Source organism: Lepidochelys olivacea, assembly GCF_965140295.1.
Source record: "Lepidochelys olivacea isolate rLepOli2 genome assembly, chromosome: 1".
Classification (NCBI taxonomy): domain Eukaryota; kingdom Metazoa; phylum Chordata; order Testudines; family Cheloniidae; genus Lepidochelys; species Lepidochelys olivacea.
The window spans coordinates 138924307-138950951 of NC_140411.1; the positions used below are offsets into that span (position 1 = coordinate 138924307).

Here is a 26645-nt window from a genome sequence, read left to right on the forward strand (position 1 = left end):
CAAGAGAAGATTGCATCAGAGTCTCTTTACTGGCAAAATGTTTTGAAAAGGCTCATTGCCATTGTGAGAATGCTTGCTATCCAAAACCTAGCACTGTGTGGCACTTCAGATCAACTGTATGTGCCAAACAATGGAAACTTCTTTCAAATTGTGGCGCTGACGGCTGAGTTTGATGCTGTACTCCAGAAGCATCTAAGAAGAGTCACCACCCAAGAAATGTACACACACCATTACCTTGGAAAAACAATTCAAAATGAGATCATATAGTTACTGGCAACAAAAGTCAAACAGAAGATTGTGGCACATCTGAAGTCAGCAAGATATTATTCTGTTATTCTGGACTGCACACCTGACATCAGCCATACGGAACAAATGACTTTAATGGTGTGTTTTGTAACAACAACAGAACCTAGTGAACATGTCCCTGCAATGGTGACTGTCAGAGAGCATCTTCTAGAATTTATTGTGTGACAAAGCTCTGTCCTTGTCTCCGTGGGTCCCGTGTTTCCTGGCGGATTTCGCTAGCCTCAGAGGCTCACTGTGACCCTCCATGTAACCCTTCTCTCTCTAGAGACAAGGGTCACAGTCTATTGAGCCATTTTCATCATAAGCCAGTGAGGGAGGTGAGAAGAAGCTACCCTCCCTTGCACAGTCTCTGTTGTCTCCCAGTCTCAGTGATTAATTGTGGGGGGGCAAAGGAGGGAGCCCGGGCCCACCCTCTACTCCGGGCTCCAGCCCAGGGACCGTAAGAGTATCAGCTATGGTAGCTGACCTTTTAGAAACATAACACATACAATTCCCTGGGCTATTTCCCCACAGCAGCCCCCACTTCCTCAGGCTCCACTTCAGCCTTACCTCAGGGCCTCCCTCCTTGTGCCTGTTATGGTGTATACTGCTCAGTCTCTCCAACAGCGCAACTTCCTCCCACAGCTCCTGACATGCACACTCACCTGACTGGCTGGGAGGCTTTTAACTAGTTTCAGCCAGCCCCTGATTGGCTTAGGTGTCCCAATCAACCTAGTGTTCTCTCTGCCTTCTGGAAAGTTTTTAATTGGCCCTAGGTGTCTTAATTGACCTGGAGCAGCTGCCATTTAACTTATCCTGGTACCAGGGATTTGTTTAGCCTGGAGCTAATATATCTATCTCCCACTACTTTTCTATAGCCACCTGGCCTTGCCCCTTCACAATTGACATTGATGATACTACAGGAGCTGGTATGACAAATGTGCTTCTTAAAAAGCTGGAAGATACGGGATTGCGATAGCTGACATGAAAGAGGTCAGGGCTACGATAATGGTGCCAACATGAGAGGACAGAACAGAGAAGTGCAGACACGGGTCTGAGAGTTAAACCCTTGAGCTTTTTTTGTCCTATGCAGTTCTCATTTATTGAACTTGGTGGCCAGTGATGCAGCATCAGCTTCGAGTGAGGCTGCTGAATTTTTTAATGTAATTCAAAGCATCTATGTATTTTTCCCTGCATCAACTCATAAATGGCAAATTTCGAAGTAACATCTGGGAACATCCTCTCTGACACTGAAACCACTGAGTGCCACATGATGGGAAAGTCGAGTGGAGGCGATAAAGCCTATCGAACACCAAATTGGGAAGACAGATGATGCCATAGTTGCCATTATGGAGGATAATGCTATGACAGGAACTGTTCATTGGAGAACAGTGGCAGAGGGAAATGGAATCACCAGAAAAATACATAACTTGAAATTTCTGTGTGGCTTAGTGTTGTGGCATGACATACTGTTTGAAATAAATGTTGTAAGCAAGCGACTCCAAGGTGTTGACCTTGATATATCTGGAGCAATGGAACAACTAGACAAAGCAAAGTCATACCTACAGACTTACCGGTCTGATGAAGGATTTCAAAACGTTCTGGAGAGTGCACAGAAGTTGGCAGAGGAACTTCACACTGAAGCTATTTTCCACCCATTCAAGAATAAAAGAGTCACCGAAGAAGACATTTTGATTAAGAGACACAGGATAATCCCATAAGAGACCCCAAACAACAATTCAAAGTTGAATTCTTTAACCAGGTGCTAGATTGTGCAATACAGTCAGTTGAAGAATGTTTCATACAGCTTAAGGAACACAGGGGTATATTTGGGATGTTCCAAAACTTCTCACTATACCCGAAGAAGACCTACACCAGCAATGCAGGGCACTAGAGACAGTGTTGACACATGATGACGTGCGATATTGATGCGAGTGATTTAGGTGATGAACTGAAAACCCTTTCAAGATACATTTCAGCAGGATCAGCTCCCAAGGCTGTTCTGGAATATAAGCATCTGTGCACAAATAAGATGACCACCCTCTTTCCAAATGCTTTTGTTGCTCTAAGCATACTTCTAACACTTCCTGTAACATTTGCCAGTGGAGAACGCAGCTTCTCCAAGTTGAAGTTAATAAAAACACATCTACGCTCCACAATGACACAGGAGAGGCTGGTGGACCTTAAAACTGTCTCAATAGAGCATGAGCTGGCCCAGACTGTGGACGTTCAGGAAGCAGTTCAAATCTTTGCAACCAAGAAGGCAAGGAAAGCACCACTTTGATTATTCAAACAGATAAAAATGCCAGTGTTTACTATGCAGGCAAGAAAATTTACATTTCCTGTTCAGGCATTTGAAAGTTAAGTGTTACTTAAAATTTTTGAACAAGGCATTTTAAGTTGTTAGTTCTCCTTTATTGGGGTAGGTAGCAGAGCAGTACCATGAGAGGAGTAGAACAGGAAGAAGGCAGAATTGAGATCTTTCAAAGTTTTGGCCTAAGTGAGGGGGCATGGGGGCATCATTTGAGCTCCCCGCCTCAGGTGCCAAAATGTTGTGGGCCGGCCCTGGGTGTGTGGGAGAGGGCTCAGAGCTGGGGCAGAGGGTGGGGGTGAGGGAGTGAGGGCTCTGGGGTGGGTCTGGGGATGAGGAGTTCAGGGTGTGGGAGGTGGCTCAGGGCTGGGGTGGGGGTGAGGGCTCTGGCTTGGGGTGAAGGCTCTGGGGTGGGAATGAGAGGTTCAAGGGGTCGGAAGGGGCAGGATGAGGGGCTCAGGACTGGGGCAGAGGGTTGGGATGCAGGGGTGTGTGGGCTGGGGATGAGGAGTTTGGGGTGCAGGAGGGGGCTCAGGGCTGGGGCAGAGTGTTGCGGTGTGGGCTCTGGGGTGGGGCCAGGGATGAGGGGTTTGGGGTACAGGCTGCCCAGGGGCTACAGTGGGGAGAGAGGACTCCTCCCCAGCCCTCTGTCACCGTAGGAGCTCGGGGCTGGAGGAGAGGCACATCTCCCTGGCTGCGGCAGCTCCAGTGGGACTGGGCCAAAGGAGGGGCTCCTCTCCCCCGGCCACAGCAAGTCCGGGGCAGGCAGCTCCGCGCTGGGGTGAACGGGGTGAGGGGGGCGCCTCTTCCTCAGCCACGGCAGCTCCATGCTGGGGCCAGCGCCGGGGGGAGGGGTGTCTCTCCCCGCCACGGCAGCTCCATGCTGAGGCAGGCTGGGAGAGGTGTCTCTCCTGGCCACAACCCTAAGCCCCTGCACAGGGCTTAATAGGCAGCTACGTGGCCGCGCAACTTAGAGGGAACTTAGCCAGGGATCTGCACCCTGCCACCCCGAAGTGAAGCTGAAGCCTGAGCAACTTAGCTTTGCGGTGCCTCCTGTGGCATGGGGCCTCAGGCAATTGCCCAGCTTGCTGCCCCTCATGCCAGCCCTGGCTTTTATATGCAAAAAACCAGTTGTTGTGGCACAGGTGGGCCATGACATTTTTATAGCATGTCGGGGGGATGGCCCTCAGAAAGAAAAAGGTTGCAAACTCCTCTACTAGATTACAGGCCAAATCCTGATCCCACATCAATGGAAAATTCCAATTAATGTATATGGAACTGAGGCAGGAAACAGCCACTTTAAGCACATCTCTGCTCTCTCCTATATTTGGCTTGATTTTCTTAAAGAGCTGCAAAAAGATATATCACACCACCATCCATTTAATATCATCCTGGCAGGACATAGGGTTGCCAACTTTCTAATTGCACAAAACTGAACACTCTTGCCCTCTCCCTACCCCGCCCCTTCCCTGAGGCCCAGACCCCCACTCCCTCCAGCCTCCCTCCCTCCATCGCTCACCCTCCTCCACCCTCACTCACTTTCACTGGGTTCGGGGTTGGGGCGCAGGCTTATCTCGGGCAGCTCCCGATCAGCGTCGCAGCAGGAGGACTAAGGCAGGCTGGTTAAGAAAGATGGTTAAGTTGAAGTTTGTATCTAAACAGTAAGGGCTCAGCCCTGCAAATTTGAGCAAATCCTTAAATTTAAGGACATGAATAGTCTCACTGAAGTCAAAGTTAAAGTTAAAAATGCGTATAAGTATTTGCAGGATTAGGGCCTAAATTAGAACAATCATGCTTCTAGTGAGACCGAATTTCTTTTCCTGCTATCACCCTTTCCAGTCAGGGATTCCTCCTCTTTTACACCATCTTCCCTGTATCAGACTAGAGTGATAATTAGCTAGATTAGGAATTCTCAAATATATGTTATTAATTATCATAATAGAGTGTCTCTTGAAACATCACTCCTCTCATTCATAGTCACATGGCCCTCCTATTTATGGTCACGTCATCACTATGGAAAACACAGTCATTTCTTACATAGCCCTGGTCTACACTAGGAGTTGAGGTCAAATTTAGCAGCGTTAAATCGATTTAACCCTGCACCCGTCCACATGACGTAGCCCTTTTTTTCGACTTCAAGGACTCCTAAAATCGATTTCCTTGCTCCACCCCCGACAAGGGGATTAGCGCTGAAATCGGCCTTGCTGGGTTGAATTTGGGGTACTGTGGATGCAATTAGATGGCACTGGCCTCCGGGAGCTATCCCAGAGTGCTCCATTGTGACCACTCTGGACAGGACTCTCAACTCAGATGTACTGGCCAGGTAGACAGGAAAAGGCCAGCGAACTTTTCAATTTCAATTTCCTGTTTGGCCAGCGTGGCAAGCTGCAGGTGACCATGCAGAGCAGAGTTTATCAGCAGAGGTGACCATGATGGAGTCTCAGAATCGCAAAAGAGCTCCAGCATGGACTGAATGGGAGGTACGGGATCTGACTGCTGTATGGGGAGAGGAATCTGTGCTATCAGAACTCCGTTCCAGTTTTTGAAATGCCAAAACCTTCGTCAAAATCTCCCTGGGCATGAAGGACAGAGGCCATAACAGGGACTCAAAGCAGTGCTGCGTGAAACTTTAGGAGCTGAGGCAAGCCTATCAGAAAACCAGAGAGGCGAACAGCCACTCCGGGTCAGAGCCCCAAACATGCCGCTTCTATGATGAGCTGCATGTCATTTTAGGGGGTTCAGCCACCACTACCCCAGCCGTGTTGTTTAATTCCTTCAATGGAGATGGAGGCAACACGGAAGCAGGTTTTGGGGACAAGGAAGATGATGATGAGGAGGAGGTTGTAGATAGCTCACAGCAAGCAAGCGGAGAAACCATTTTTCCCGACAGCCAGGAACTGTTTCTCACCCTGGACCTGGAGCCAGTACCCCCCAAACCCACCCAAGGCTGCCTCCCGGACCCACCAGGCAGCGAAGGGACCTCTGGTGAGTGTACCTTTTAAAATACTATACATGGTTTAAAAGCAAGCACGTTTAATGATTAATTTGCCCTGGCATTCGTGGCTCTCCTGGGTATACTCCCAAAGCCTTTGCAAAAGGTTTCTGGGGAGGGCAGCCTTATTCCATCCACCATGGTAGGACACTTTACCACTCCAGGCCAGTAGCACGTACTCGGGAATCATTGTAGAACAAAGCATTGCAGTGTATGTTTGCTGGCGTTCAAACAACATCCATCTTTATCTCTCTGTGTTATCCTCAGGAGAGTGATATCATTCATGGTCACCTGGTTGAAATAGGGTGCTTTGCTTAAGGGGACACTCAGAGGTGCCCGTTCCTGCTGGGCTGTTTGCCTGTGGCTGAACAGAAATGTTCGCAGCTGTTAGCCACGGAGGGTGGAGGAGCTAGCCACGCACTGGTGGGAGGCAAAATATGACCTTGGAACGAAAGCACATGTGCTATGTATGTAATGTTAACAGCAAGGTTTACCGTGAAAGAGTGTACCCATTGTTCAATAAAATGTGTCTTTTTAAATACCACTGTCCCTTTTTTTTTCTCCACCAGCTGTATGTGTTTCAAGGATCACAGGATCTTCTCCTTCCCAGAGGCTAGTGAAGATTAGAAGGCGAAAAAAATGCACTCGTGATGAAATGTTCTCTGAGCTCATGCTGTCCTCCCACACTGACAGAGCACAGACGAATGCGTGGAGGCAGACAATGTCAGAGTGCAGGAAAGCACCAAATGACCGGGAGGAGAGGTGGTGGGCTGAAGAGAGTAAGTGGCGGGCTGAAGAGAGGGCTGAAGCTGAAAGGTGGCGGCAGCATGATGAGAGGAGGCAGGATTCAATGCTGAGGCTGCTGGAGGATCAAACCAATATGCTCCAGCATATGGTTGAGCTGCAGGAAAAGCAGCAGGAGCACAGACTGCCACTACAGCCCCTGTATAACCAACCACCCTCCTCCCCCGCAAGTTCCATAGCCTCCTCACCCAGATGCCCAAGAATGCGGTGAGGGGGCCTCCGGCTACCCAGCCACTCCTCCCCAGAGAATTGCCCAAGCAACAGAAGGCTGGCATTCAATAAATTTTAAACTTTTAAAGTGCTGTGTGGCCTTGTCCTTCCCTCCTCCACCACCCCTCCTGGTGCTTCTCTTCTCCACCACCCCTCCTGGGCTACCTTGGTAGTTATCCCCCTATTTGTGTGATGAATGAATAAAGAATGCATGAATGTGAAGCAACAATGACTTTATTGCCTCTGCAAGTGGTGATCAAAGGGAGGTGGGGAGGGTGGTTAGCTTACAGGGAAATAGAGTGAACCAAGGGGTGGGGGGGTTCATCAAGGAGAAACAAACAGAACTTTCACACCGTAGCCTGGCCAGTCATGAAACTGGTTTTCAAAGCTTCTCTGGTGTGCACCATGCCCTTCTGTGCTCTTCTAACTGCCCTGGTGTCTGGCTTTGCGTAACCAGCAGCCAGGCGATTTGCCTCAACCTCCCACCCCGCCATAAACGTCTCCCCCTTACTCTCACAGATATTGTGGAGCGCAGAGCAAGCAGTAATAAGAGTGGGAATATTGGTTTCACTGAGGTCTAACTGAGTCAGTAAACTGTGCCAGCGCACTTTTAGAAGTCCAAATGCACATTCTACCACCATTCTGCACTTGCTCAGCCTGTAGTTGAACACCTCCTGACTACTGTCCAGGCTGCCTGTGTATGGCTTCATGAGCCATGGCATTAACGGGTAGGCTGGGTCCCCAAGGATAACTATAGGCATTTCAACAGTTATTTTCTGGTCTGGGAATAAAGTTCCTTCCTGCAGCTTTTGAAACAGACCAGAGTTCCTGAAGATGCAAGCGTCATGTACCTTTCCCAGCCATCCCATGTTGATGTTGGTGAAACGTCCCTTGTGATCCACCAGTGCTTGCAGCACTATTGAAAAGTACCCCTTGCGGTTTATGTACTCGCCGGCTTGGTGCTCCGGTGCCAAGATAGGGATATGGGTTCCGTCCATGGCCCCACCACAGTTAGGGAATCCCACTGCAGCAAAGCCATCCACTATGACTTGCACATTTCCCAGGGTCACTCCCCTTGATATCAGCAGATCTTTGATTGCATTGGCTACTTGCATCACAGCAGCCCCCACAGTAGATTTGCCCACTCCAAATTGATTCCCGACTGACTGGTAGCTGTCTGGCATTGCAAGCTTCCACAGGGCTATTGCCACTCACTTCTCAACTGTGAGGCCTGCTCTCATCTTGGTATTCTTGCGCCTCATGGCAGGGGAAAGCAAGTCACAAAGTTCCATGAAAGTGCCCTTACGCATGCGAAAGTTTCGCAACTACTGGGAAGCATCCCAGACCTGCAACACTATGCGGTCCCACCAGAATCAGCCCACCAGAATCAGCATTCCACCGCATGAACCCCATGCCCCATTAGCACCATGATGCCCACATTGCCAGAGCCCGTGCTTTGAGAGAAGCCTGTGTCCATGTCCTCATCACTCTCGTCACCCCACTGACGTCGCCTACTCGCCCGGTATCGCTTTGCCAGGTTCTGGTGCTGCATATACTGCTGGATAATGCGTGTGGTGTTTAATGTGCTCCTAATTGCCAAAGTGAGCTGAGCAGGCTCCATGCTTGCCATGGTATGGCATCTGCACAGAAAAAAGGCGTGGTGACTGCAGTTGCCCTGATGGAGGGAGGGGTGAGTGACGACATGGGTTACAGGGTTGGCTTACAGGGAATTAAAATCAACAAAGGGGGTGGCTTTGCGAGAAACTGAATGGCCCCCTCAAGGATAGAACTCAAAACCTCAAGGATAGAACTCAAAACTGGGTTAAACAGGCCATTGATTTCACAGAGGGAGGGAGGGAGGAGAAAATGAATACAAAACAAATCTGGTCTATTTCTTGTTTTGAGCCACTTCATCTATCTTTATATATCTTGCTGGCAGCAGACTGTGCAGTATGACTGCTAGCCATCGTCAACACCTGGATGCTCGGCAGAAGACGGTGCAGTATGACGACTAGCCATCATCTTCTGCTAGCTGCAGATTAAAAGACAGTGCGGGACTGAATCGCCATGAGACGAAACAAGGCTGACCTGGCTGAGTCACTCCCATGTTTGCACAGGCGCCTGGTTAAAAGAGCACCCAGGACTATGTCAACCAGTCATACTGCACTGTCTGCTGCCAAAAGGCAATAAACTGCTGCTGTGTAGCAATGCAGTACCACGTCTGCCAGCACCCAGGAGACATATGGTGATGGTTAGCTGAGCGGGCTCCATGCTTGCCGTGGTATGGCATCTGCACAGGTAACTCAAGAAAAAAGGTGCAAAACGATTGTCTGCCCTTGCTTTCGCGGAGGGAGGGAGGGAAGGGGGTCCTGACGATACGTACCCAGAACCACTCGTGACAATGTTTTAGCCCCATCAGGCACTGGGATTTCTACCCAGAATTCAAATGGGTGGCGGAGACTGTGCTAACTGTGGGATAGCCACCCACAGTGCAACACTCCGGAAGTCAACGGTTGCCTCCGTACTGTGGACACACTCCGCCGACTACATGCACTTAGAGTATTTGTGTGGGGACACACACAATCAACTGTATAAAAACGCTTTCTACAAAACCGACTTCTATAAATTCGACCTAATTCCGTAGTGTAGACATACCCATAGAAAAATAAGATTATTAGGAAAGAAATTAATATATTTTTATTAGGGCTGTCAATTAATTGCAGTTAACTCATGTGATTAACTCAAAAAATTAGTCACAGTTTTAATTGCACTATTAAACAATAGAATAGCAATTGAAATTTATCAAATAGTTTGGGGTATTTTTCTACATGTTCAAAGATATTGATTTCAGTTACACCACAGAATACAAAGTGTACGCTGCTCACTTTGTATTTATTTTTATTACAAATATTTGCACTGTAAAAATGATAAACAAAAGAAATAGTATTTTTCAATTCACCTCATACAAGTACTGAAGTGCAATCTCTTTATTGTGAAAGTGCAACTTACAAATGTAGATTTTTTTGTTACATAACTGCATTCAAAAACAAAACAATGTAAAAATTTAGAGCCTATAAGTCCGCTCAGTTCTACTTCTTGTTCAACCAATCACTAAGAGAAATAAGATTGTTTACATTTATGGGAGATAATGCTGCCCGCTTCTTATTTACGTCACCAGAAAGTGAGAACAGGCATTTCCATGACACTTTGGTAGCTGACATTGCAAGGTATTTACATGCCAGATATGCTAAACATTCGTATTCCTCTTCATGTTTCAGCCACCATTCCAGAGGACATGCTTACATGCTGATGATGCTCATTAAAAAATAATGCATTAATTAAATTTATGACTGAACTCCTTGGGGGAGAATTATATGTTTCCTGCTGTTTTACCCGCATTCTGCGATATATATTTCATGTTATAGCAGTCTCGGATGATGACCCAGCACACATTGTTTGTTTTAAGAACACTTTCACTGCATATTTGACAAAATGCAAAGAAGGTGCCAATGTGAAATTTGTAAAGATAGCTACAGCACTCGACCCAAGCTTTAAGGATCTGAAGTGCCTTCCAAAAATTGGGACCGACAAAATGTGGAGTCATGCTTTCAGGAGTCTTAAAAACACAACATTCTGATGTGGAAACTACAGAACCCAAACCACCAAAAAGGAAAATCAACCTATCTTGTGATGCGGTTATAATAGTGCCATACGAATGCCTATTCCCACTTTCAGATGACAAGAAGCAGGCAGCATTATATCCTGCAAATGTAAACAAACTTGTTTGTCTGAGTGATTGGCTGTACAAGAAGTAGGACTGAGTGGACTTTCTAGGCTCTAAAGTTTTACCTTGTTTTATTTTTGAATGCATTTTTTGTACATAATTCTACATTTGTAAGTTCAACTTTCACGGTAAAGAGGTTGCACTACACTACTTGTATTAGATGAATTGAAAAATACTATTTCTTTTGTTTTTTACAATGCAAATATTTATAAAAATAAATATAAAGTGAGCACTGTACACTTTGTATTCTGTGTTATAATTGAAATAAAATATTTGAAAATGTAGAAAACATCCAAATATATTTAAATAAATGGTTTTCTATTATTGTTTTACAGCGTGATTCATCATGATTATTTTTTTTAATCACACAATTAATGGTGATTAATTTTTTAATCGCTTGACAGCCCTTACTTTTATATGGGTTTTTCAGTGAGTTAATGATTATTACGGATAAATTTGTATATGAATTAGATCAGTGGTTTTCAACCTAAGATTTCCAAAGAGGTCTGCACCTCCATTCAAAACATTGTAGGGGTCCACAAATGAAAAAAGGTTGAAAACCACAGAAATAGATGAATGTTCCATTTTAGGTGGGAATTAAACCACTGGTGGCAGTGAAGAAAGCATGTTTCATTTTCTGTACATCTAGAGATATGGAATGGTTCAATGCGAAATATTAATAACGCCAAGAACAGTCTGCTTCCTCACAACCATCAGTCAGAGAGCTCCTGGGATCTCAGTTTTATCCTGTTCTTTACTAAAGTCAGAAATATTATTTTAAAAATCCAACAACTAAGACTTTAAACAATGATTTGAGGACTTCAGTAACTCAACCAGAGGCTTAGGGTCTATTACAGCAGTGGGTTGGTGAGGTTCTATGGCATGCAATGGGTAGGAGGTAAGACTAGATGATCAGGATGGACTCTTTGACCTTAATGTCTATGAACTATTAAATTAAATAAATAAGATAAGTCAGAAACCAGGCTATGAATAGCAACTTCCATACATGCAAATAAAAGCTGTTTATGAGATTATGATGACCTAACTGCTACCACTGGTGAGGTGTCCAATAATGGAACCAAATGCTGAAATATTTTAAATTAGAATTCAAGTTCTGATCATTTGATCTTTGAGTAGTTTATTCCAAAACACAGTTATACAATAGGTTTCCTTTTCAGCTGGAAGCATAACTCAAAAAGCTATTTTGGAGGGGAGACATTTGCTGTTTGACCTCAACACCATACTTACCAAGCCAACCAACTGGGCAAATTACATATGCCACAACATTTTAACAAAGTTCAAGTTCCTGTTTGTCTTCTTTCAGTTTATGTTTTGGGTTTAGTATGGAGTCAGGTACTTTGAAGGTGCAAAAACTCATGTAATTTCAAACTGTGTCCTCCAAAGCTGAAGTTCCTCAGGTGCTCAGTGTGTGTCCACTGACTAATAGGTCTTTTTTTCAGCTCACTCTCCTGATAAATTCTGATTTTCCTTCTTCCTGTTGGAAAGCTTCATTGTCATCTGGAGGAAGCACTTTCTTTTTCAGTTCTTCTTATATATCTGCTCTTGGTCTAGAAACAGCTAAATTAAAAACCTTTGGAAATAGAGTATAGAGGAAACACAGAGAAATTGCAAATAGCTGGTTGACGGATAGCAGCATGAGTGGCAGTGCGATATGATAAATATATTTCATGAAAGGGCTACACACAATGTACCTCTTTTGTATTTGTACATCACCGATTGAACACAGAGATGGCAAACAAGTCATTTGCTTGCCTTGGGCTGCACATGGGCAACTGCTTGAAAATATCAGAACCCATAATGTTTGTGCTGGAAATGGCCCACCTTGATTATCATACACATTGTAAGGAGAGTGATCACTTTAGATAAGCTATTACCAGCAGGAGAGTAGAGTGGGAGGAGAGAAAACCTTTTGCAGTGATAAACACCCATTTTTGCATGGTTTGTGTGTATAAAAACATCTTCTGTATTTTCCACAGTATGCATCCGATGAAGTGAGCTGTAGCTCACAAAAGCTTATGCTCAAATAAATTGGTTAGTCTAAGGTGCCACAAGTACTCCTTTTCTTTTTGCAAATACAGACTAACACGGCTGTTACTCTGAAACCTGTCATAATGTTTAATGACATCTGAAGTATTTTGGCCTTTCCTATGCATTGTTGTTAAAGCTAAAATGAAAACAAAAAATTAAATAGAGAATTTGCATTATTTTCTAAAATGATGTTTGCTGCTCTTCATGTTGTATGAAAGCCGGATTGACTTCTCCATCCTCAGGTTCAGGGTTGATGTGGTTGGTTTGTACTAATTCATTTGTGGCTGCTTTCCTTCTCCTATAAGCAAAAAGAATCTGTTAATATATAGGAAGCTGAGTCTCTGCTTTGATCAAGTTCTTATGGATTCTAACAAGAGACTATTGTAAAAAAAAATACTGTATTCCATGTGATTCATTTTACCAAAACAAATTACTCTGGGCTTATTGACTTTAATGGGAACAGGAGGAAGTTCATCATATGGCATGTTGTAGAAGTGCCATTGATACAAATAAGTTGTAAAACAATGAACCAATCTTTGTTGTATTGGTTTCAGATCAAAACTATGCTTCAAACAATTCTTATGAAAAAAAGACATGCAAAGCACATTATAGGTGAGTTCCTCCAGTGCATTAGGGTGGGTTGGAATCCAAAAAAACAATTTAGGCTTGCTGAAAACCCATCTTCAGGACTAGCTTCAATAATGTTGAGTTGCCAGGCCTCCCACTGCTTGCATATATTATTTAAAATAATACTTACTTTCTTCGGTCTCTCTGCCCAGTGATGATCAAGACAATGACTCCAATCACAACTACGCCCATGACCACCCCAAACAGTATTAGCCAGACAGTGACAGGTGGTTCATAAGTTGGTGCCAGTGTTGGAAGAATACCCTCAAACTCCAGAGTTTTATCATCCAGTTTGAAAGCCTCATTGATTCGTCCCCGAGACATTCTGCCATCAAGAGTACAATCAAATAGATGAATAAATTAAACACAAACAAATCAAATATTTTTGGATTCCTTATAATCCTCTAGGTATTTTAAACTTCCATTGAACTCTTTGCTTGAAGATGCTGCTTCAGTACTGGAGTGATAAACAGCAATAAGACATGCCAGATTTGTTCCTGCTACAAAGACAGTAACTGAAAGCCCGAATTTCTGTAGCAACCAGAACTGACATATTCAGATTTGTTACTGTACACAATAGTATCCCAAATCCTAATAGCCAAACCAAACCAAGGCAAGAAACCCTTTGACCTCACTGTCTACTTGCATCTTATCTCTCTCCTTCCCTTTACCTCTAAGTTCCTTGGATGCCCAGCATAAAACCACAGCCTTGACTTCCCCTTCTCTGTTTCCCCCTTGGATCCCTTGCAATATGCATTTTGCCTTCTTCACGCCACCAAAAATACTCTCACCAAAGTCTCCAGTGGCCTTTTCCTGGCCATGTCTAAGCTACTTTTCTGCATCTTGGTCTTCCTTGATCTTTCTGTTGCTTTTGACAAAATTTGCAAGAGACCATAACTTCTTTGGCCGTATTCTCTCCTAGTTTTCCAATCTCTCTGACTACTCATCAGCACCTCCTTTGGTTTTTAATTCTCCCCAGCCAGTCCCTCAGGATTTGTCCTTTGTCCCTTCTTCTTTTCTCTCTCTATGTCATCCACAACCTTATTGTTCACACAGCTTAATTCATTCTCTCTGTGGTAGTATCACAAATCTACTTCTCCATCCTTGATCTCTTCTGTGCAGTCTCCCATACCTGGCTTTCTTTCCAACATATCATCCTGAAGGTCCTGCTTAAAAATAGCACCTGAACTTACACCAGTTAGGTTAAAATTACATGGGCCTTCTATCTTCAAGTTCAGGGCATAAACTAGTCACCAGCTGGGGTTGGAGAAATGTTCCTTCTCCATGGCACAGTACAGTACAATTCGATGTATTCTAGGAGTTTCACAACTTTTCTGTGTCACCTTATATTGGCTGCTTTGAAAACAACATCCAATTAGACAGGCTATTGATCTTTTTTGATATGACAATTTTGCTCATCCTAATTTTTCCTTACTTTAGTTTTGTATCACACTTTCTCATAATACCTCCCTCAGTCATTTGAATATTTATATGGCTCCAGCCCTCTTTCATGTTATTTCCTCTAAGAGCAAAATTTCACCTGATGGCTGTTTCCACCTCAGTTTTGGGAACGATGTCAATGTTATTACCAGGCATTCTGACGGTAAAATAGAAGGAGATTCTTTGTGTTACATTCTCTACTTTAATGTCTGTGCTCCTGAAGGGAAATATAAAAAAAAATGTTTCATGACTAAAGAGATACCCCCAAATAAAAATCACATGAATGAAAATCTTGCATCCACTATACCTACAAAAAACACCTCGCAGCACAACTTAAGGGTCCATTGCTTGAAAGGTATTTTTGTCAACACTTGAGCTTTCAGTTTTGTGTTACTAAGTAATTCTAGGTTTCAGAGTAGCAGCCGTGTTAGTCTGTATTCGCAAAAAGAAAAGGAGTACTTGTGGCACCTTAGAGACTAACCCATTTATTTGAGCATAAGCTTTCGTGAGCTACAGCATTGGATGAAGTGAGCTGTAGCTCACGAAAGCTTATGCTCAAATAAATGGGTTAGTCTCTAAGGTGCCACAAGTACTCCTTTTCTTTAAGTAATTCTAGATACAGCTGCATTACCCCAGGACTGAGAATCTCTTAAAGCAGCGGTTCTCAACCAGGGGTCCAAGGCCCCCTGGGGGGCTGTAAGCAGGTTTCAGGGTGTCCACCAAACGGCCGGCATTAGACTCACTGGGGCTCAGGGCAAAAAGCTGAAGTCCAGCCATCCCAAGCCTGAAGGTGAAGCCTGAGCAGCTTAGCTTCGCGGGTCACCTTGTGGCATGGGGCCCTCGGCAATTGCCCTGTTTGCTATCCCCTAATGTCGGCCCTGGCTTTTATATGCAGAAAAACAGCCTGTGGTGGCACAGGGCCGTGGAGTTTTTATAGCATGTTGGGGGGGGCTCAGAAAGGAAAAGGTTGAGAACCCCCTGCCTTAAAGCACCTGGCCAAGCACAGAACAGCGGGGTTGCCCTCACATGTTTGGGGCAAAACTCAGCTCAGCTTCTTGCACTTTGAACTAGAGAATTAAAACTAGCATTTGGTTGCACCTAGGCCTGCTGAGAATTGAGCTTCGACATCATGGTGATTGATGTGCTATAAATGTGATCAGATGTATTAGGCAGATCACCTCAGAAAATCATCCGAAGAGGCCTATCTAAAAATCGTTCCAAGAGACTTAGCAAAAATAATGCTATTTTTGGTACAAATATCTATTTCTGGTCATAGCCTATGTTAGTGAAGGACTACATATTTTTAAATGAAATTAGATTAGGGTTGCATTTATTTATCGTGGGTGACTTTTCACCTCATTTAGATCAATTAACTCATGTTTTGTGGGTCCAAAATCCCTTGGCTATTCAGCATCATGTATATGATACAAGTGTTATTGCCCAGAATTTTATATAATTTCATTTTTTATTTTTAATGGAATGTTTCTCCTCTCGGGAAGGTATCTCTATTGCTCCATTCTCTGGCTATCATAGCCCTATTCCCCTGTTAGCATTTGGGCAGCTGTTCTCAAGATCAAATCTCACCATTAGTAAGTGGTAAACTACAGTCTCCTACCTCACCTAAAAATAAAGTATCATCTAACTATTGCACAGGTGATGTTTTTCTTTCTGTCAAAAGTTCTGAAGATTAAACAGCATGTGGCAAAGCAAATGGCTCTCCTATTAAGACCAGTCAATGCCCTCATGTCCTTTAGTATGAAACCATCAGACCTCCTCCAGCTACATTACACAGAAATCAGAATTAATTCCACCAGTACATATCCCTGCTGAACCAAAAGCAGTACTGTAGGCTCATGCATGCACAGTCAAACAAAATAACTCACTGGAATGAGACAGTCTGGTTCTTGACTTCTGAGAAATACTTCCTCATGGCATAGGCAATCGATGACTGGAACAAATATAATTCATTTTCATCCCATTTGTACTACAAATATAAAAAACAGACCTTCAGTGGAGATTATAATTATGCTGAAAATTACTGTGCATTAAGCAATGACTTTTAAAATACTGCTTCAGTAGTAGTAATTATAATTACAGCTAGGCAATTTTTTTTTTTTGACCAGAAAATGCAGATTCAGGTCAACCAAAACATTTTGTAACTTCATTGAACCTGCCAAATTGTTTTGGTTGGAAACCAGACACACCCCCGCCAAAAAAAAATTCTTTCATTTTTAATATTTTCAAAACAACTTTTCATTTCAAAATTTCATTCAATTTTATTTTTTAAAAAATAGTTACATGTAAAAATTAAATGTGTTGACTTGGCTCAAACCCCAGTCATGGCTCAGGGTCCCATTGAGCTAGGAGTTGTACAGAAGGTAACGAAGAAGACATTCCCTACCCCATAGAGCTCATAGACCTTTTACCAGGCAGCACATGACAGGTGGACAAACGTGTGAGAATGAGGTAACAAAATGAACAGAGGTTAGCAGAAAAATGGAGGTCTTGGCTCACCACTTACTTATTTACAAAGGTAATTTACATGCCCAAAATGACTTATAAATATCTGATTAATCATCACACCTCCCTTCAAAATAGATAAGTGATTGATTCCCCATTTTACAAACAGGGAAAATGAGACATACATAAATGGAGTGTCGTGAAGAAGCTCACTGAGGGTAGATCTATACTGCAACAAAAGACCCGTGGCATAGCTGCAGCTGGGCCAGGTCAGCTGACTCGAACTCGCAGGGCTCAACCTGTGGGGCTATACAACTGCAGTGAAGACGTTCGGACTTGGGTTGGAGCCAGGGCCCTGAGACGCTGTGACAGGGGAATGTATCAGAGCCGAGACTCCAGCCCAAGCCTGAATGTTTACACTGCAACTTTTAGCCCTGCAGCCTGACCCCTGCAAGTCTGAGTCAGCTGACCCAGGCTCTGAGATTTGGTGCCACAAGTTTTTTTTATCTCAGTATACACATACCCTGAGTGAGTCAATTGCTGAGCCAAGCCCAGAATGCAGGGGTTTCCAGATTCCAGTCCCATATCTAGTCCACAGCTGATGCTGTTCCTCTGAACCTGACCATCTTTGAATGTGTTGTCATCTATCTGAAGTTCTGCCATTGTAGGTTATTTATCACCTACGGCTATTTTGTGTCTTGACTGAATCCCACAAATAGGACCAGGAATATCTATCCCATTTCAACCCAAGGGTTCATAATAGCTGAAAAGATCTTTTTTGCTTAAAATAACAAGAAGCCAAATCCTAGCTCTCATGGATTCTTTACCCAGGAGTATTTCCACTGTAGTTATTGGGAGTTTTGTCTGGGAAAGGACTTTATGATTTAGACACTGGTTTCCATTATATAATTGTATACATAAACAAGTCATTTAGTAGGAGACCGAGCTGTTTTGGTCTTTGTATTTTTCTTGTTAAGAATTCTTTGCAGCCATGTTTCTGCATAAGGTAGTTATTGATTTTTGTGCCCCAAACCAGACAAGTGATTCAAAAAAGGCAGAGCATATGTGGTATTTCATAGGAAACTACATGATAGGTCAGATATTAACTCCAATGGAACACAGAAACAGAGAAAGGTGCGTCAAGTTAAATAGCTCATTTCTGGCAGGTGCCCCTGCCTGTGCAGGTGGAAAAACCCAGCAATAACAGAGAATGTATCCTATGCAATTGTGCAATGGTGTACGTGGAAGGAAAGTTCATTTTTGACCTCTGTAGCAATCAGTTTATAACTTGAAGCCAGAGCTTTGATTACATTTATATCTTAGCATGCATGCCCATAAATGTTGTTATTGGTAATATTATCCAGCCCTGATATGAGGCTCATGGGCATGGTATAAAACTCTAGATACCCCCTATATAATAGCAATTTAAAAAAATACTGCTACATTTTTAACTCTCTGATCTCCTGTTGCAGTGAATTTCATAAAAGGAGGATGTGTTGGGCCATATCTTCAGCTGGTATACGTCAGCCTAGCTCCATGGAAGTGAATGGTGGATTCAGCTAGAACAGAAGGAAATGCTTCTAAACTTAGACACAGTCAGTAGACCAATTGCTCGGCAAGTATAGTGTAGCACAGCTCCATTTACTTGAATCTAAATAACTTCCAGGGACAGGCCCAGTGCTCAGCAGTCAGAGGGACAGTGTTCTGATCCAAAGTCCATTGAAGCCAATGAAGTCTTTGTATTGACTTCAGTGAGTTACAGATGAGGCCCTACGGGACAATAAAGGGGGCTTAAAGCCACCATTGCCCACAAACACCTTCTTCTGAGGTGTGTTGAGCATGCAAAGATAGTACCCCAGGATCTGGTCCTTAGCATTAATAATACAGCTGTATGGATTATCTCTGCACTGGCATTCATTATTTAGCTGATACTACACACATCAGTGCCTTTACTTAAGCATTCATAGGAGTTAGCATTGTTTTCTCCTGTAGCTATCACCACAGTCCATCATGCCATTGTGTTTGTTTTTTTCTAATTTTCCTTTCATCCTTTGCCCCTTTCTACTCTGCAATATCTATTTCTCCTGCCCCAAAAGAACCAGTATATTAACAGAGTTTGATTCCACAACCATCGCTTTTCATATTTGGCAGTAGAGCTGGTTGGAAAATTTGTGTTGAAATAGTTTTCCATTGCAAAATGCTGTTTCAACTAAACTGATTTATTTTCATTAAATTGTATCATTTAGAAATTTAAAAAAAAAATTTTGAAAATGGCAAAATGTCCTGTTTTGACATTTTCAGAACAAGGTTAATTTGTAATTCAAAAGGACTTTTTGTTTTGAAATTCACTTTATTGATATAAAAATTAAAAAAAATTAAAAAGGGTCAGAATCAAAACCACCACATTTCAGATTTAGCCAAACAAAACATTTCGATTGACTGAAAATAAATTATTTTTCAAATTTTGTTTTCCAAAAAATTTCAAATTTTGGTTTTCAGGATGAATGTTTTTGAAATCTTAAAAACTTTCCTGACCAGTTCTATTTATCAGTTCCTTTGGCTTTTTAATCATTTATCTTGTTTCTATAAAATCTATTTTATGATGTTTTCATTCATAAAAGTATTCAAACAAAGATCTCATGTGCTATTTAAGAGAAAATGTAAGTTTGGCCTCTAATTTTAGAAGGAATTTCCATTTTAAAATACACTTAGTTGTTTACAAGCTGCTGACCTAGCAGTTTGTGTTTCAGCTTTTTATGGTGTGATCACACAGAAGATGCTGACAGAGTGGTTCTGGTTAACATTTAAAAAGTAGTCAATTTTTAAAAAAGAAGAGACAGATCCTCATATTAAATGATTTATGAAATATTTTGTTTACAGTTAGGCAGAAATTAATTGAGTTTAAAAGGACTGGTCCTGGCAGTCTTTTAAATATTTTTTGTTTTATCTTTCAGACACTCTAGTAAAGTCACAGCCAGAGCAAACCTGTAAGCGTCTCTACCTGATCAACGTCACCTGAGATGTCAGTGCATTCTAAACAGATTCTTAGTGCAATAGATTTAAGTTATATATAGACTATAAGGTGAATAGAAAGCTGGCTAGATCGTCAGGCTCAACAGGTAGTGATCAATGGCTCCATGTCTAGTTGGCAGCCGGTATCAAGCAGAGTGCCCCGAGGGTCGGTCCTGGGACTAGTTTTGTTTAATATCTTCATTAATGATCTGGAGGATGGTGTAAATTGCACCCTCAGCAAGTTTGCAGATGACACTAAATTGGGAGGAGTGGTAGATACATTGGAGGGTAGGGATAAGATACAGAGGGACCTAGACAAATTAGAGGATTGGGCCAAAAGAAATCTGATGAGGTTCAAGAAGGACAAGTGCAGAGTCCTGCACTTAGGCGGAAGAATCCCATGCACCGCTACAGACTAGGGGCCGAGTGGCTAGGCAGCAGTTCTGCAGAAAAGGACCTAGGGGTTATGGTGGATGAGAAGCTGGATATGAGTCAACCGTGTGCCCTTGTTGCCAAGAAGGCTAACAGCATTTTGGGCTGTATAAGTAGGAGCATTGCCAGCAGATCGGGGGACGTGATCATTCTCCTCTATTCGGCATTGGTGAGGCCTCATCTGGAGTACTGTGTCCAGTTTTGGGCTCCACACTACAAGAAGGATGTGGATAAATTGGAAAGAGTCCAGCTGAGGGCAACAAAAATGATTAGGGGGCTGGAGACATGACTTATGAGGAGAGGCTGAGGGAACTGGGATTATTTAGTCTGCAGAAGAGAAGAATGAGGGGGGATTTGATAGCTGCTTTCAACTACCTGAAAAGGGGTTCCAAAGAGGATGGATCTAGACTGTTCTCAGTGGTGGTAGTTGATAGAATAAGGAGCAATGGCCTCAAGTTGCAGTGGGGGAGGTTTAGTAGGAAAAACTTTTTCCCTCGGAGGGTGGTGAAACACTGGAATGCGTTACCTAGGGAGGTGGTGGAATCTCCTTCCTTAGAGGTTTTTAAGGCCCGGCTTGACAAAGCCCTGGCTGGGATGATTTAGTTGGGGATTGGTCCTGCTTTGAGCAGGGGGTTGGACTAGATGACCTCCTGAGGTCCCTTCCAACCCTGATATTCTATAATTCTATATGTGCTGTTCCAAGCATGCTGCTTCTTTAACATAAGCTATAGTAAACAGACAGTGAAAATTTAACATAAGCTGTGAAAACAGACAGACAATTTACTTTTTACGCAAAACCGACTGTGCCTCAATTAACTTTTTTTTAAATTAACATAACTGGAAGGGAATGCCTCAATCTTTCCTGGACTTTTACCAGCACCAGTCTGTCAGGCGTAATACAATATAGCTGTTGCTGTATTTAGAAAGGATTCAGAAGTCAGGTTTGTCAGGAGAGAAGAGCTTTCACACTGTACAACAGCTCAGACTAAGGCTGTTCATGCTTCTAGAACTATTGAGCCAGACCCTCGGCTAGTGTAAGTCAGTGTAGCTCCATTGACTTCAACAGAGCTACAGTAAATTACACTGGCTGCAGGACTGGACCATGTAGTACACAAGGGACATGGCTAAAGGCTTAACCGAGGCATTAGCATGGGGCCTGAAGCTGTGCTCAGTGACATAAAGCAGTGATGTCACTGGCTTTGATGGGCACAGGAGTAGGCCCATAGTCACTCCCAGGATCACATTACACTATCTCCATTGCACAGTCAGTCCCTGACTTGACACAGGATGCCTGCTCTGACAGCTGTGACCATGAGATGGTCTAATACAGGCAGTTTGCTATGTACTTAGCCCCACTTTTAAGCACCTGTAAGATACTGTGAAGTTGTTCCTTGCTCAGAAAAAATGTACATTACTTCACGTCTGAATCAGAGGGGCCCTTTCCCTCAGCGTTCTTGACTGCTACAAATCAGCACTTCTTAGGCCAGATTCACTTGTACACCCGCTAGCTAATTTGTGCTGCTCTGGTGATGCAAATCAGTGGTAAACCCAGCATAGCCAACCAGTTAAACTGGAATTTGGGCTGCTTTGCAATGTCTGGGCAGTACAAAGCAGCTGAAGTGTATTGCTGAATGTGTCTCATTATGAGCTGCGGCAAGTCCTATGTAGGCATCTTCCCAACATGCCTACACACTAGTTAACACGTGTTACCAAGATCCCTTGCTGAACTACAAGGTTTCAGAATTATTTACTTGTATAGAAGGAGTGTCAGAGCAGAAATGTAGTTAGTGGACAGTGTTTATGCAATGTGCTTGTTTTGCAGCTTGGGACCATATCTTACAGTCATTCAAATTAAGTGCTGTAAATGAGATTGTTTTACAACCACTCAATTGCACGATACAAGAACATGATGACAAAAGCCAGGCATAAAATGGTGTTAAGTTAACCATTAACTATAATGGCTAATAAATGTGTTGTAATATGGAGCCTTTTAGTGGTGTTGCTATCACCACTGAATGACATCTAACTCAACTCAGGGGGACAGGAAGCAAAAAAAGTTTACGAGGGCTTGCATAAAAGAGAGTGACAGAACGGAAAGAGTATGGGTTTGTGTGAGAAAAAATAACACATTTGTGTAACCTTCCTAGACCAATAGGTTCCCACACCTAGATGTGAATTTCAAATTTGAGTGTTTGGATACATAAGCAAAAAGCACTTGCCTGATGAGCCAATTTTACCTGGAAAAATGCTCATGCTTTGACAGCAATGATAATGGGGGAGGGATAGCTCAGTGGTTTGAGCATTGGCCTGCTAAACCCAGGGTTGTGAGCTCAATCCTTGAGGGGGCCATTTAGGGATCTGGGGCAAAAATTGGGGATTGGTCCTGCTTTGAGCAGGGGGTTGGACTAGATGACCTCCTGAGGTCCCTTCTAACCCTGATATTCTATAAACCTTTCACAGGAAGGAAGGGTCTGTGCACTGTGCCATTGAGAGTAACATGAAGAAGGAAATCTAGAATAAGGAGCAAATCCACAACCAAATACCCAGCCTTGGCAGATCAGCTGAGTTAGCAGTGAGCCTGTCCTCCAGCACGATGTTGAGGGAAGTACCATCTTTTGCCTACTAGCTACTGCACTCCAGAAAAATAATAGTAAGGACATTTGGGCATCTGAGCTAGGAGCATGGGCAGGAGGAGGCTGTGAGGAGGTTTGTAGGATTTATCAGTGCCTGGAAAGATGACATCAAATATGCAAACAAATTGCTAGAAAGAGCAGTCATATTGTTTGTAACAGAGAGCATCCAACACCTCCTGTATAGAATTCAGCTAGATATTTCCATGTTGATCTGTGATTTGTTAAACAAAACATGACATAGTAACAGAATGAATACACTAATCTGGATTTACTCACTGCACTGTTCCCAAGTGCTGATTTCAGACTGATCCTCACTTTGATTGCATTGAGAGAATCTGATTTAAAAAGAAAAAAAGCACTGCATCACAACTGCAAAATCTTTTCCATAAAGCTGCTGTATAGCCAAGTGAGATGATGAGGTGATTTTGTTTTACTGATAGTTTTTACCCTCCCCAGGCTAATGAAGGTATCAGATACAACACTGTTCTCAGCCACTAGGATATGCTGCATTCTCCCATACTGACTGTGGCTACAGGTGTGTGTCTCACACGTGCTTCAGCATTTGATGTAGTGGTGCTGGGCTGAATAAAGCATTTTACTACTACTCTCACTTCTTGGGCACCCTCTTTGTTGTGGCCAGTAATGGAGAGCCAGGGAGAGATGGCATTTAACATTCCAAACTGGCTTGTCCATCCTGAGCCCGATTGCCATTCCAGCTCTGATGACAGAGAGTCTAGATGAGTTCTCACCAGCCCGGCAGATGTGAAGCATGCTCAGTAGGCTCAAGCAAGGGTTATAATTGAAGATCTGAAACTGATCAGTACCTACAAACCCAAACCACTATTCTCCCTTCATTCTGATCATCCGTCCTGAGTTTTTAGCACTGCCAATGTAAAAAGGCTTTTTAAAGTGACTTTTGTCAATAATTCATTATCAGGGTCAAGTGCTCAGTTTCTGGGAATTAGATGAAGCTGTGACAGGCAGTTGATGGCCACCGTGGTCCCTGAGTATCCTGACTCTCCAGCTTTGGGAGTGATGAAGTCAATGAACTTTTGCATGAGCAACTCTTACTGATGGGTCCCAGGGCCATAGACGTTGCCTGTTGCCTCTCCCAACTGCCAGATTCAACAACTGTGGAAAGAAAAAGGGGGCATGGGTTGAGGAGAAATTGTATTGTCAAGCATTCTGAATTACATATAAAACCATTACGTACATGGAGTCCAGAGTGCATTCCAGCCAACAGATCTGCCACTATTGTTCTTTATCAGCCACTGATGTAAGGGTTCAAAGTAGTGGAGCAAGGGTTTTGCATTCATCTTCTGTTCTCCTGTTATACTTTCTAGTGCCTGGGTCCAGGGCTGTGATCTCCCCAAGACAAGCATGTCCCTGGGTATTGAAGGATCAATAATTATTGCTAGGTTCCATCTGTGCACAGATTATATGTACACACTCATATGAATGCAAATAAATTCCCTTCTCATTGATAGGAGACTAAACCCCTATGGGTCAGATCCTCAGCTGGTATAAGTCTGCATAACTCCACTGGAATTAGCCGAGGAAACAGACTTTAATGTCGAGCCAAGTTTATCCCTGGTGTAACCCCATTGGCTTCAGTAACTTAAGTGGCTTTACAGCCAGGATGAATTTGGCCCAGTTATATTCAATCTCCTTTTATATAACAAATTGTGTGTTTTGTTACCGCAGTTTGTGACCAGCTGCCGTGGAATTAGTAATGTCACATGTGTAAAGAGGACCTGTATGGTTAGCAGCCTTGCAAAGTGCCTCCTGAAACTGGAACTGATAAATGGTCCTTGTGTAATATCTAAAAGAAAAGAGAAAAAAGAACAAAAGCCATACTTTGTGTTACCCAGCTCACACTGGAGCAGCAAATAGCCTTGCCCTTTGGAATGGACTGCAATTTAGATTAACGCTCCTGCGGTGACCCTGGGCACTTTGGAGAGAAAGACAAAACACTAATGACGAGCTGGGCCAAACATCCTGATAATGTTCAAATGCCAAAATCATAAGAGCTAAGATGTGCTCTCCGTTACAATGGGCCCTAGCTGGAGTAAGTGAAGTTACAGAGACTCTGATTCTCCACTCTAGCTGAGCACAGCTGGGATCATTTGGATGGAGGAGCCCCAGGGAGCCAGCTGCAGCTCTCTGAGTCAGGGCTGTACAGGGACATCCCTAATGTATGTCACTGGCACTAGCGTCTGATCCTTCAGGGTCCTGCTCCCCTGGTTCTTTAGGCACCTGAATCCAGTGAAGGACTTCCAGCGTTCTCCCTCCTTCCCCTTATGGTGAGGATCAGAGAGGCAGCTGGCATAGGAAACAACAGAGCCATCTCCACCAACATTACAGCAGCAGAAAGTTCCTCTGCACAGCAAGAAATTGCTTCTGGGCATCTCCTGTCACATTACGCCGTGCGAGAATCCGGCCCTAACAAGTCTGCGGGTCTGATCCAATGCCCATTGAAGTCACTGGAAAGATTCCCATTGACTTCCGGAGGCCTTAGGCCAGGGCTTAACCAAAAGAAGAATTTGGCCTTAACACTCTGAATGAAGTATTTGAGCAAGCCGCTGCTTGTCATCTAGGAGTTAAATGATGATGATAAAGATACCTTATGAAAGAGTAATCATTGGCCACATGGAACAGAGCAGCTGGGTCACAGTATGTTTCATCGTGAGGCAGTGGTTCAACCACACCCACTACTTCTCGCCTGTGGGTAGGGGAAGAAAAAATTAGAGGCATTCCCATTACTAGTTCTTGAGAAAAATATAGACTGACCTTTCCACATGGCAGCTGCTGTTTGTAGCAGTCATCACTGCTGGCATCTCCCTTACCTTCCAAACACGGACATAACAAAGCTAAATAAACTAGGCTCCTAAACTGCTATTGGGCTGTCCATGGAACTACTGTGCATGGGACTATTGGACCTAAACATTTAACCCTGACTGGAAACTCAAATGTAAGAAGTGAGTGAAAATGTCACAATAATCTAGAACTTTGTGCCAGTTTGAAAATTAACCATGGTAAACAGGTTTTTTTATGATAAATGTTATGAATAAATGCAAGAAAACCAGGCAGGTCAACTAGACTCGTCCAAACAAAAAGAGGTGACTGATATCATTCAAGGACTGTTGAAATGATGCTTTGTAACAACAAGAAGAGGTGTCGTCTGAAATTAATGAACTAAAATTGGTGTGGTGAATATTAGGACTAATTGATGGACAAAATAAAGAGGGAATGAACTATGCCACTCACTTGTCCCCTTTGGGGGTTCCTTAAAAAAAGACTTTGAAAAAAAATTCATCTCCTTTTCCACCTTGTATCCCAGTTGGTCTCATCTGCTCATCTTCCCTAACCCCATGATAAAAGGAGCTGACCAGGCTGAAAGACTTTCTTCCTGAGAGGAAGGCCACTAGGCCTTGCTCTTGTTCAAAGAACTTTGTTTTTCACTTTTCAGAGTAACAGCCATGTTAGTCTGTATTCGCAAAAAGAAAAGGAGTACTTGTGGCACCTTAGAGACTAACCAATTTATTTGAGCATAAGCTTTCGTGAGCTACAGCTCATGATGCATCCGATGAAGTGAGCTGTAGCTCA

General features: G+C 43.3%; 1 protein-coding gene across 4 annotated transcripts in view; it reads right to left on the reverse strand.

The window, feature by feature from the left end:
* Nucleotides 1–11507: 11507 nt before the first annotated feature.
* Nucleotides 11508–26645, reverse strand: part of ACE2 (angiotensin converting enzyme 2) — an 83891-nt gene continuing 68753 nt past the window's right edge. For 3 of the 4 annotated variants that reach the window (XM_084620837.1, XM_084620840.1, XM_084620839.1), the window contains 9 exons: nucleotides 25663–25761; nucleotides 24739–24861; nucleotides 24253–24425; nucleotides 24111–24170; nucleotides 23316–23374; nucleotides 16386–16486; nucleotides 14603–14719; nucleotides 13193–13387; nucleotides 11508–12733 (listed from right to left, as the gene is read on the reverse strand). In XM_084620837.1, the coding sequence (XP_084476963.1) occupies nucleotides 12616–12733; nucleotides 13193–13387; nucleotides 14603–14719; nucleotides 16386–16486; nucleotides 23316–23374; nucleotides 24111–24170; nucleotides 24253–24425; nucleotides 24739–24861; nucleotides 25663–25761 (1045 nt within the window). In that variant the 3' untranslated portion in view covers nucleotides 11508–12615. The remainder of the gene's footprint in view (nucleotides 12734–13192; nucleotides 13388–14602; nucleotides 14720–16385; nucleotides 16487–23315; nucleotides 23375–24110; nucleotides 24171–24252; nucleotides 24426–24738; nucleotides 24862–25662; nucleotides 25762–26645) is intronic. The other variant, XM_084620838.1, reaches the window with a different exon arrangement.